The 12,531-nt window shown below is 46.2% G+C and overlaps 4 protein-coding genes across 4 annotated transcripts; 2 read left to right on the forward strand and 2 right to left on the reverse strand.

The window, feature by feature from the left end:
* Nucleotides 1–3,265: 3,265 nt before the first annotated feature.
* BO80DRAFT_435828 (uncharacterized protein) lies at nt 3,266–4,379 on the reverse strand (the record flags this gene model as incomplete). The annotated part of the gene is made up of 3 exons (XM_025720926.1): nt 3,266–3,951; nt 4,111–4,191; nt 4,328–4,379. 3 exons carry the CDS (start codon nt 4,377–4,379, stop codon nt 3,266–3,268), a joined length of 819 nt encoding a protein of 272 aa, XP_025574187.1.
* Nucleotides 4,380–6,038: 1,659 nt separating this feature from the next.
* BO80DRAFT_477336 (uncharacterized protein) lies at nt 6,039–8,307 on the reverse strand (the record flags this gene model as incomplete). Its single annotated transcript, XM_025723256.1, has 8 exons — nt 7,996–8,307; nt 7,627–7,730; nt 7,456–7,574; nt 7,109–7,406; nt 6,685–7,057; nt 6,555–6,654; nt 6,332–6,513; nt 6,039–6,087 (listed from the first exon to the last, which is right to left on the reverse strand). Exons 1-8 carry the CDS (start codon nt 8,217–8,219, stop codon nt 6,039–6,041), a joined length of 1,449 nt encoding a protein of 482 aa, XP_025574188.1. The 5' UTR covers nt 8,220–8,307.
* A 704-nt stretch (nt 8,308–9,011) lies between these two features.
* Nucleotides 9,012–9,834, forward strand: BO80DRAFT_426237 (uncharacterized protein). Its single transcript, XM_025719711.1, has 2 exons — nt 9,012–9,277; nt 9,323–9,834. The coding sequence occupies exon 2, from the start codon at nt 9,338–9,340 to the stop codon at nt 9,545–9,547; it is 210 nt and encodes a 69-aa protein (XP_025574189.1). The 5' UTR covers nt 9,012–9,277; nt 9,323–9,337; the 3' UTR covers nt 9,548–9,834.
* A 326-nt stretch (nt 9,835–10,160) lies between these two features.
* BO80DRAFT_465869 (protein kinase) lies at nt 10,161–11,961 on the forward strand. The gene is made up of 2 exons (XM_025722752.1): nt 10,161–10,558; nt 10,610–11,961. Exons 1-2 carry the CDS (start codon nt 10,321–10,323, stop codon nt 11,533–11,535), a joined length of 1,164 nt encoding a protein of 387 aa, XP_025574190.1. The 5' UTR covers nt 10,161–10,320; the 3' UTR covers nt 11,536–11,961.
* Nucleotides 11,962–12,531: the final 570 nt, after the last annotated feature.

Below are 12,531 nucleotides of genomic sequence, written 5' to 3' on the forward strand. Positions count from 1 at the left end.
CTGAGCTCCAGCTGGAGCTCGTTTCGTTTTAGCTGGATTTATCCGGGCTAGCGATCAAGCTTGAGGATCCGGTCAGATGGTCTGACCTGCTCGCCCCGTAGGAGACTAGGAGTAACAATACGGGTTCTGAACCGGTGGCTCGCATCAGGTGAGGGCGGCTGGCAGTGGGACCTACCGTATTACCCAACCCTGGAGTTCCTTGACGAGGCCTGAGTCAAGCGGCCAGGCACTCAGGCCGGCGCTCAGGCAGGTACCGACTAGCTCCGCTAACCTCGTGCCCGGTCATCGGAAACCAGCAGCGGATGCAAATCTCATCGCTATCATCGCATTCCTCCCGGCTAGATAGCCAGCTTGGAAATAAGCATCACGATGAGCTGAGGCCCCACTCCCGGAATGCTCATCTCCCGACCGCATCAGGTATACATGCCTCTGCCATGCCTCATGCCTATCAGAGCCATTGAGCCATTGCCTAGATTCGTTAGAAACCGGTAGCACTGGCAGAGCCCAACCACTGCAGGCCAAAGCTAAAAGCGCCATCCGAATCCAGCGAGTGGAACTGACAAGTGGATCCACGGAAGGGTGTTCCCGCCGTATTCAGTGGAGAGACAAACCATTGGTTTGTATTCGACTAAAGACTTCACTCATGGAGACATGAAGATGTACTCTGTTCCAAGTGCCATGCTTGGTATGTATGTCTGTCCACGTCGTCTACCCCGCCATTCCTTGCCACTTGCATCGTATTACCTTTTGCCTACTCCGTCGATAGTTACCAGAGGTGTATACTCCGTACTCTCCGTGCGATCGTCGTGAGTTGCTCCTTGCGTAAATGCGGAGATGACACGGGGTTGCTTGCGCGTTGTCAAGCCACTACCATACCTTGAGTGACTTTCGACTCGTTTAATTACCACTCCATATGAAGTATACAATCTATTATAGTAAGGATAAGTACCAAATGAACCTGATCATCAATTCCGTATCTTCCGACCGTAGAACACCATTTACTACCACCATAGCCATCCCACATACTGATACACTGACAGGAAGAGAGCGAGCAATACACATACCGGTACATTAACCCCAGATTCATCCATCCATCCATACATACATACTATGTACCTACCACCTGACCTCCACTCCACTCCCTCACTCAAAACAGGCAAGTCACCCGAACCAGCTGCGGTAGGCAGCTACACACCTACATCTAGTGGCTAGTTGACACAGAGAACGGAGCAGCAACTATTAAATTCATCATTCCCAGCGCCTCACAATATATTACATTCCACATATCTACTCCATAGTACCAGAAAACAAGTCACAGTCCAGAAGTCGATACTTTCTATGGAGTAGTAAGAAGTAATATCGAATAAAACCCCCACAGAAAGAAATGCCCAATCCCAACTCAATGATTCGTAAAATTCAGACTGTGTAGAAGCACAAAGATATTCTATGATCTTCCACGGGATTCGATTCTACACCTCATCCGGATGGAGGTTACGGGAGTACTCTTGGAGGAAGTAAGAACAGGGAGTGGTGTGTTGGATGCCGCTAAGGTATGTTATACTTGGACTATCTAGGTTAGGTAGGTAGGTAGGTAGGTAGCATGTGCAGAGCCGGATGGGGAGTGGAAGTGGAGTGGAGACCATGTTACCTACTTACATAGTTAGTACTACTTACTTACTCAATACTATCGATGGAGTAAAATAACAAGTACCCTGAGATACATATGATCTTGTATATATATCATCTATACCAAATAACCTAGAACCAGAGCATAACCAAGCCAAGTACCTACTATGTAGGAGGGTGTATTACCGAAGTAGGAAACACTAAACCACCAGAAGCAGACTAACTAACTAACTTAGTCGTTACTGAATCCTAGCGAGCCGCTTTTCTCGATGGCCTGCATAAGGCGGGCACATTTCTAGGATCTCCACTTGAGACTACTTAGTGTTGGTTAGGGTATTTTCTTCTCAGTTTTCAAATTTTACTAGATACTAAGCGGTTGTTTTCAGTGGGATTGCTGGACAGGACAACCTGGGGGTTATCCTACTCTGCACCGTATGAAATAACCAATCATGATACCCAAACCAAACCCAGAATCTCATCCCGCGCCCGTATCCCACCCATGAACTAAGTAAACTGTAATAGTACATCCACATGCGGGGAACGCAAATTTAAACCAACTCTAGGGTACACAGCACCCACCAATCAGAAACCAGAAGTTGCCAATTGTAAGGCCTGCGAACAAGTATTCGTGACTAATGGTATGACCTGTGGGTGTGTGGGCAGTGGGTGGGTTTAGCTGTCGGAGGCACCGGTCGGCGGAGACGGAGTCGGAGTCTCCGATACGCCTGTCACTGTCAGTTAGTGTTGTGACTTGTCTACTGTTGGTATTAAGGGTTGATTGTGGGTATGGGTATGTGGGAGTGGGAGTGGGGGGTATATTATATCTATCTGATAGATGGGTATGCAGATGTGTAGCTGGTATAGATTATCCCAGTAGTAAACAGTCCAGTTAAATAAAGTATACAAATCTAAAATGTATCAACAACCCTTAGTTCCTACCTACTCAATCTACCATGGTAAGCATGGTATGACTCACCATCTAGACCCTCACGTAAGAATGCCTAATATAAGCCCCTCGACCAATCCCATTCGTCGCCACTCAGGTACGAAGTAGTACTTGGTTAAGGCGTGGCTTGGGCAGCAAGTAAATCGGGACAAAAGTACTGTACTGATGGGATTTGTGTAGAAGAGAAGAGAAGATTCTTAGTAGTTATTTTATGGTATTATGGATGGGGCTAGGCAGCGATTATTGTATCGTGGTGGTGTCACCTGATCGGACGGGATGATATACGAGGTATGAAGATGCCTAGAATTGGTTTGTTGCATTAATACCTTCAGAGTGGTTATGTTTAAGTTGACTTGAGTGGGGTTAACTGGGTATTGAGTTGTTGACCCGGTTTTGCAAGGTGAAGTGGATACTTATTGTTGCTTATGCTTTAACGGACGATTTGCATCCTGGGGAATATGGACTGATGACATTTCATATACTTGTACACCGGCATATGTTCAAAAATATCTACTTGCATAGTATAACCATGTCACACAGGATATGCACTACTTCCAATACCAAAGGAAAAGATGGACATTACAGAGATGAAGACCACTTCACTGGATTGACTGATCAATAGTACTATGACGAACAGTAAAGAATGAAAAAAGTTGGATCCTGTCATCACCACATAAAGATAAACAAGCAAGCCTATGAGTCAAACCAGTACTGGACCCAAGTGGGTTGATTAGCGAGTCTAATATCCTGAAAGAACTCCACCACCAGGGGATGAATCTGACGACGACTCTGCACAATCTCATTATCGATAGGAAAGGTATCAAATGTCGCGATGCTCACTCTTCTAATCTCCTCTCTATTATGAAACCCCTCATAGAGAGTCAAAACACCACTCTGCCATGCCCCCGCGAGCAATCGCACCGGCGTAGGCACCAACCGCAGACTCTTGATATGTTCAAAATTATCCGTTAACGCCTCTTCCAAGATACTATAATTCTCCAACGGCCCAGCCAGAAGTGTAAAACAAATATTTCTGCCAGGCATGGAACCGAAATTGTTGGGGCAAATGACAATCACTCGTTCATACTTGGTCTGGGCAGATTGCGTGAGGGGCTTCGGGCCCTCCTGAGCCAGCAAGGCCTTTTGCTCGTCGGTAAGTGTATGTTCATTCAAGTAGGTCTTTTCCTCCTCGGTTAGCTCGTTCTCGGCTAGCAAGGTCTTTTGGTCCTCGCTAAGTTCACCTCCAGTTAGCAAGATCCTGCGCGCCTTGCCAAGGTGATTCAATTCGACAGGCACGCTATGATGCACTGTGTATCGTTTATCTCTTGGGAAAAAATGCCAGAGCCAGTCATACCACCGGGGAGGGAGCTCGTGGGATACTGTGTCTGTCATTGTATTGTTTACAATTGAAGGATTTATTTGGTTTGAGGATCTCAATCGAGTGAAGAATGGGGTTATGAGAGAAGAGCAGTGGTGTACTGGATAATGAGGTATTCTTATGCATCTCCGGGGCTGTTAATGGTAGGGACCATACCTACCTTGCCAGGAGGGCTTCATTCTCTCTGTATTGGGGAGGATGTTCCTGATCTCTAGCCTATCGACGAGGAGATAGGAGACGTCTGTACTGGAAAATAGCATTGTATGTACACAATATCTAAGCAAGGAATGGTCCTTGCAGGTAATCAATTTCTATGATTTAGGAATGGACCCTGGAGTTGTACCAGAGTGTAGATATATCTACAACAGGATGCATACCTTTCATCCTCTGGTTTTCTCTGTCGAACACTCCATGCTCACAAGCTACCATGCCTATAAAGAAAAGTCACCGAACTGGCCAAGACATTTCTCATGCCTTGAAAAATAGCAACCAAAACAGGACCAGAATAAACAGTGTAGTGTTCCCATATCTCCCCATGGGTCGACCACAAGGCTGTGTTCACCAGTAATGGCCAATATGGGCAAGTTAATATTAGACACTGATCACTTTCTCTAGATGCCTCTGTAGAATTTATTGCATTTTTGTACAACAAATAGCAATGACATACCGGATATTGAATTTCGTGCTTAATGTCACTCATTCATATATATATAATGCTCTTTATATTCTAGTCTCATGCTGACCAGCCGGTAACATATGGGTACAATCAAGATTGAGAGGAACCCCAGTATTTGCACACCCTTACGATAGTAGGTTCTGGGTATACTTCCATTAGATGAATAATTCAATTAGGGGCACGTAGGTTCTTCGGTGCTCTTTCAATTAATAGCGTGTATGATACACATTGTATATTCCTTGTTCAGGTCAAGAGTCTCGCTTGTCATGATGTTCTGTATTGAAATCGAGAGACATCGGGGTAGCAATCTCACATGTCCGATTCCCTGTTGTCCTGGATGGGTTGCGAGTAAGTCGTTTGCCGCTGGCTTCACTGCATATAATATACTCATGGATATCCTAATTCGGATAACTCTGTCTTCCCACCCGGGTTTCGAGCATTAGTTGCATAGGGGTCGACTTGAAATCGACGATCAACCTAATAAGAAACTGAAAGTGTGTGGGCCGTAAGTGTGTAGCATATATTCTTCAGCTGAATGTTGAAGAACTGGGTTGATTTCCTTGTCTCTCAGGGCGTGGAATCAATTCGCTTGTTGCTTCCAATCAGCATCTAGTTCATTTAGCTTGTCCATGTGCCAACTATGCACTTGGTTCGGCTTATCCCGGTTTTCTAAGCCCGTGACACGATGATTGGGTAGGAGAGGACCTGAACGTAAATGAGGGCAAATGTCATCTAGGTCTCTGTTCAAGTGACTTGCCAGTCAAGATAAATTCTTTCTAGCTTGTCTTCTCTATTCCTTTTAGTTGTCGAATATTCATGCTCTGAGGGTTGATTTCAACTCTGGAGCACCACTCCAATTCCTGACGCGGTTCGTGTATATGTCAAGTGTCCTATAGATCAGGAATTCAGCGCGACTGACACCCATATAAAACGACGTTCTTGCCTATATCCGTATGTTCGCTCCGTTTCCCACCATTTGAAATAATAACAACGTTGGTTCGCTGCATGTCTGTGGTCGGACAGGCTACCTCATGAAAGCCACGCTTCTTTCATGCGGATACACTGTGATCATAAAAGCTACGACTGTGGAGAAGCAGCACCGCCTTCAAGCGGAAGTGGACAATTATCAACGTCTCGGGGGCTTGCAAGGTCAACATATCCCTGTCTGCCTTGGGGTCTTTAGGCCTCGCATCGCATATTGGTACCACGGCGAGTTGATGACCCAGATGATGGTCTCGAGCTGGTCTGGAACCTGGCTTCAGCATGTCATTAATGATCGGAATTCCGCCTTCTTTCACGAAGAGCGCAAGAAAGCACTGGCGGTGCTCCGGTCGCGCGGAGTTATCCACGGCGACAGTGAGTGGCGTAATATGTTGTGGGATGACCTGGGCGACCGTTTGTTTGTCATTGACTTAGAGGATGTGAAATGGTTGAAGCGCCTTCAGGCCCTTGAACCCATATCTAGCAATACACGGCGCAATCATTGCCTCAGAGCAGGGGAAAATAAACACGGCTTGGAAAGGGTGGAAATCTGGGAAAGTAAACAAGGCCATAATCAGCGTGAAAAATGTTTCCTACTGAATAGAGGGGGAGCTTGAAATACTCCGAGGTTGCCTCAACCGTGAATGTCTTTCTGACGCCCGGTGGGCCACTGGCACGAGTTAGGCTCCAAGTCATGGTATAGTATAGATACTTTCTGACATACTTTAGAAGGATGTTGAGTCCTTGGCCCTTTCCATCAATTACGTCGTCGAACGGTACCGTTGGTATCAGACCTAGGCGGGTTTTTACCATTGACATGAGCAGTGTCTTCATCTCTAAAAGGATTTGCAGGCAGTCGAATGATTCGGGTGACCAATCTATGTCCTTGAGAGCACTGACTGCACACTCTACTGGAATTAAATTAGTCGGACGCTAAACAATCATACGTTGTCTGATATATAGAACTTTTTTTCCTTAAAACTGAAACAGTATACTATTGGGCAGGTGACCAAGAAATCAGTCTCGCTCAGTTTTTGTGTATTTACACTATCTCCTCGCATCCTCTCCTTGTCTCACTCACGGTCCTCCATAGATATCACCCCAATGTTAATAATAATAATTCCATCTTTGTCCTTGACCCCTAGATCGCGGAGTGAAGGTCGGGAGTAGTTTGGTTGTATTTGATAGAAAAATACAGCGTCCACTGCTATTTGATTGTTGATATTAACTTTGATCGCCTTCTCCTTGTTTGTAAAGAATGCACTGCCTTTACAGTGCCGGATATACAATCCAGCTAAATCCTGAAATGTTTGGCCTCTCTTGACCAAGTCTTTCCGGACATGCTCGTGATTTGGATGGTGTTGGAAAGGGAAAACCTTAAGGATCTCAATCGGCTTTGATCCTCGGAACTTTGCCACATATAGGAAGATACCGGCCTTACCAAACCTAACTCTGTTATAATCAAGAAATCAGCATTCAAGATTGAACCATGTTTCATCACTTTGTGTCACCTCTTCCCCCACATCGAATATGACACATCGCGGCTCTTTTATGCCAAAGCATGTCGTGAAAACATGGGAACCTGGTTTAAAAAGCACCCAGAGAAGGTCGTAAGTAATATGACTGTGCTGCAATATTGAGTCGAGACGCTGCGAGATAGAAGCATATGCGAGCTTGAGGTGGTTGATGAGCAGGCCGAGATGCTCTGCATGTGCCGAGTCGTGGTCCGAACTGTTGTCCATGTTCTTCGCACATCTGTCGAGCTCTGGGATAAAATGGAAAAGGACGTTTTGCTCGATCTAAGTCCACGTCAGCGTCCTCTTAGAGATTCTACCCTGTCTCAATTACCGATGGCTTGTCCTCCATCAGGCTAATAGCTTTGATGTCATGCAGAACCACACGCAGGATGTCTCGTAGGCCTTCCGATTTGATGTCTATGTAGGACGTCACCTCCTCGGAATTCCGTTCTGATCATGCGATTAATATTGGGTTGGCTTCCTGCGCGAAGACATTACGTACCAATACGTTTACGGACAATGAATGCATATTCAGCATAGTCGTCTAGATTACTGCGGGTCTCCACTGGCTCTGCTATCTTGTATTTGCATGCTTCTTTGTCCCAACTATACCCATGTCAGCTAGTTTCTAAAAAGAATGGGAAGGGGAGTTGGTGGCTTATATGTTTCCACGACTGTCTTGAATTGGGGTGTCGAGGCCCACTTTTCAAACGATTTGAAATCGTCCGAGGTAGGACTGTCAAGATCAATTTCATCTGGTACCTGAACACCCTCCTCCTGTTTATTGCTTGCTGAACAAGACTGAGCAAGCTTGGTTGCCGCAGACAGTTCAGCTGAAGCACATTCATCCCGGATGAGCTTCACCAGCAACTTCTTCAGTCGAACCATGTCGGGGCCGGATGGGGACTGGTCCTGGGAGACAAGAGTGTTTGGAGGTTCCCCGCTGGTAGGATCGAGCAGCGCCTTCTCAAGAAGCACACCAAAGTGATGCTGCAGATCCTCCACGATCGTCTGAGACGTAGCTGTCCCCTTCGTTGGGCTATTTGGAGGCGTCAAGCCTTGGTGACAGGGAGAAGAAATCTCGTTCAATGCCATGTTGTGCAGCTAAATGACCGAAAAATTAGGTGTGTTATGGGAAGCTGGTACTATGAATGTACAAGAGATTGGAATGCCAATGATGAACAGAAAGGTCGACCAGAGCGCAAGGAATTGCTCCTTATATGTTCACAACCCTGGTTGTCCATCTCTGCCACACTCTCTGCTCCGGTCAAAATATCTCATCTTCCTCCCCGTGAAGATTTGTGCGTTCAACAATGTGCATGAACTTGGATGCAATATCCACAACTGGTCTCCAATTATCTCTTGTCCCGCTGTCTCGTAAGAATTGTACGCGATCTGAGGCGATCCCACAATGACTTGAACCTGGAGTTTATCTGTGCAGTTGCGTTGGAATGTGCCACATCCATCCCCGTGGGAGCAAAATATGATAAGTGGCATCTTTTTGAGAGTCATTAAATAAAGAGTATCCCGATTTTGCCCTTTCCAGGGTTGGTCCGCAGGTGCGTAAGCCGCTACACCGGTAACTATGTCTAATCACACCACTCCCTAACTCAAGCCGAAACAATATTCGTTATGGCAAATTTGACACTCATCATTGTTTGGCAATGTTTAGAAATTTTGCTTCTGTGCTCCATAAGTGACGTGGTTCCAAAAAAGGGCCGCCGTTATGCCGCCAGTACTCGCTGGCGCTCACGCCTGAGGCTTGTGAGGGGCTGTGTGAGGTAAGATCTAGAGTTGGGCTTATCATTCTTGGCCAATTGGTGATTTTTTGTGACATGTCTCAAATACCTCACATATATCATAAATGGCCTAGCTATACAGGGACGAAGCAGCCAGGCAGCTAGCTGAAATTTGGCCCTCTTGGGCCTCGGAAACCGCTTCAAATGACAGGGTTCCCCGCTCAAGGCATAGTTTACAGAGATACCGCATGATACTGCGTGCATGTCCGATCGCTAGTTACCGCGCAATTCTAACTCCGTGTTGGAGGGGGGGATTGATCATAGTCGTGCCTGCATCCTCGATTTTTTTTCTTGCCTCTCTCCACCCAATCTTCCATAACTCGTTATACATTGGATACTATCTCTTGGCATCGCGTGAGTATCGCTGCTTGATATAATCGCCGTAGCTAACACGGGCAGAACTCAGAAAAAAACATGTGTCAACGACTCATTGAAACGATCGAGCACAGATGCGGGTGTAGAATCGATTCCCCTGGCAGTGTCATTGAACTCAATGGCTGCAACAATTGCGGCATCATCAAGCGAACACAGCAAATGGGCAAGACGACTAAGAGGGACCCATGCCCTGATTGTATCACCAATGGTCTCTGGGTGAAGAGGAATGGAAAGTGGGAGAAGGCTTAGAACACTACCGATGGTGAGCAAGGATTTTTGGCAAAGGACCGAAAGCCAATTGATCAAAATCGGTTGCAATAAACTGGCCTCTCACTAGACTGTTGTGGATTTCATTTATGTATTACACTTGTGAACGTTTCCGAGTGTTATTATCTAGTTGAATTCAATGGGTAAAGGGAGAAGACATCCGTTGAGCATACTTGGGAGACGGAGGTGTCAGAATGCAGCAGGAATAGGTGGATACTCAGACAGGATATGCTATCTGTCGGGAAAGGTGGAGATCAATGTTACTAGCGTAAATGCGCTTTATTCAACATCCGTAGATTCCTGGTTCACGAGGCATCAACTGCTGAATCAGCATGCTAAAACCCCTTAGTTAGTTAGTTAGTTAGAGCCCACGAATTGTCAGCTAGTGGCCTTTCAGCAATTCAGACCTGTCATTCATCTCATTGGGACACCCGTATGATCCACTTCGCTACGTTCCGTTAGGATATCACAGAAAAGCGGAGGAGTGGATCATACAGGTGCACCAATGGAATCAATCACATGACTGATCTTGGCGGACATACAGTACTTCTTGCTCCGGGTCTCCACCCCTATCCTGCTGCATTCCAACAGGATATTCATGCTTGAAATTAAGGCACCAAGAATAATCAGTTTGGTTAACTTGCTAACCTCCAACCTTCCTTGGTCCCCTTTTCTTCTCTCTGCTCACCTCCTTCATATACTCAGTGCATTTTTTCTGCACGTCCTCTTCCAACCTGTTACATTTTGTCTCTAATATGGATATCCGGCGGCAGTTCCCTGACGTGCACTGGGTCTGGAAAGGAGGCATCTCCTTTGTTTATGAGGTCCATCCTCGCATCGTGGTCAAAGTCCCGAAATCTGGCGACTTTGAGAGGGAGCAATTTCGGAAAGAACTCAAGATCTATGAGATCTTTTCTCAACATCCGCCCTGTCCTTCCATAGTCCAGTGTTTCCTCTACTCGGACAACGGCATCTTCCTCGAATACATGCGAGGTGCGACCCTTATTGGTGTTTGACAATTGGGTCTACTAACCGCCTAATTAGATGTAACCCTCTGTTCGAGAATACAAAATAACCATACTCGCGACCAGCAAACAGCTGTGGTTACGAAAGTGGAGAAGCTGGAACCTCTATCCCTACGAAAGGAATGGATGAACGACCTCGCTCAGGCCGTTGCTTTTCTAGAATCGCTCAATCTCGCACATGGCGACCTACGACCCGAAAACATTTTACTTGATCGCAACCGATTAAAACTGTCAGATTTTGATTGTACGGCTGAAATTGGGTCAGATTTTGAAGCTTGCATGGCCCCGTATGGAAGAATACTCAACAGCGACGAGCAGGATCAAGGACGACGTGGGAGTTCTGGTTTGCTAGGTCCTCGAACCGAACAATTCGCGTTGGGCTCCCTGTACTACCTCATAAACTACGGCTTTGAGGTTTACGGAGATCGACATCTTACCGAGGATCCTAAAGAGCATGGACGCAAAGTTGTGGAGTTACTGCAGAACATGGAATTTCCGAAGTTAGATGGTGATCCGTTAATTGACGAAATCATCATCAAATGTTGGCACAACAAATATCCCACGATTGCGGAATTGGCCGCATACACAGAGACCCTCCTTCCTGGAAAACACAACTGGAGAGACACCGAAGCCGAAGAAATATCCACCCCGCAATGGCGTAGGGTTATAGGCCGTGTCATTCGCGGGTTATGGAAGGCTTTCAAATCTTCATGGGTTTTCGTGCTCTGTCTCACCAGAGAGGCAACCAAGCCTGAAAAAACTAATGGTGGAGAACCGGATTGCTATAGCGGTGGCATCAGACAACACGACTCAGCAGAGGATTTCTCTCCAAAAAAAACATTCTGCCAGAACCTGGAGAAGCGCGGACTTCTTAATATGCTTTCTTTGGGAGAGCCAGAGCAACTTGGATTCAGTATCGAGTGGTATAGACATTCCACAAGTTGAAGCAAAAGCTCAGCTACAGATTTCGACCAAGGAGAAATCCAAAGCGTTGACCAACAATCAACAAGGTGGTAAAGCATATCATGAAGATTCGCAAAATGAAGACTTGTGCACAGAGACGAAGTTGCGACTGGTCTTGGTTGGGTACAGTATTGTCTGCAGCACCCTTGGGAATTGCATTCCTCCAATTCTTAACTTCCATTTCGCACTCACGCTACTGCATTTCAAAGCCTTCCAATATGGGTGGGACTGCCTAGCGCCTCTTCATCCAATCAAGTACAGCTAAAGATGGATGTTCTGAACCGCGTCTCGCCTACACAATCATCACAGGTTATCGTATAACACGATTTCTTTTACTTGCTGCCAAGAAAACAATAAATGTCTTGTTTGGAGCCTAATGAAAGCGCCCGACGCCGAAGAGCAGTGAGCATGTCTAGGTACGTAATATCAACAGGATATTCAATGTTCCTCTTCGTAGACTTGAGAAGCGGTCTCCCCGGCATTTGATGACTCACCTGGCTTCCTGGTTATTTAATTCATGAAAATATACTGATAACAGGTAAAAAAAGTGGACTAAATAATTCGCATCACTGTCTCGCCTTAGATGTCTTTTTAGTGTAGTGGACACATCAGCTTTCCATTCTCAGGCGGGGTAGTAGGTGCAGAATAGATAGAGGAGTTCAGGGGAAACTGGGCTTCAGGTAAAGGAGATAAAGACAAGGCGGCAAGAAGATCCTACCCGAAACAAAAAGAAGAAGCGGATGAGCACCGACATACAACAGAAGGGATTCGCTGGTGGTCACCCACCCAACTACTAACCTCCCGGCGTGTGGCTTAAGTACGGCTGAGCGGACGGGAAGCCCTGTTCTCCACACCCTGTGGTCGTATGTACTAGATGATTAGATGGTAAGGGTTATATTGAACACAAGCAGATGGTTCATGGAATCGGGATGCATACAGCTGGTGGTTCTAGACAAAGAGCCTGATGCGTGAGTGCAC

This window comes from Aspergillus ibericus, assembly GCF_003184845.1.
Source record: "Aspergillus ibericus CBS 121593 unplaced genomic scaffold BO80scaffold_26, whole genome shotgun sequence".
NCBI classification, from domain to species: Eukaryota; Fungi; Ascomycota; class Eurotiomycetes; order Eurotiales; family Aspergillaceae; genus Aspergillus; species Aspergillus ibericus.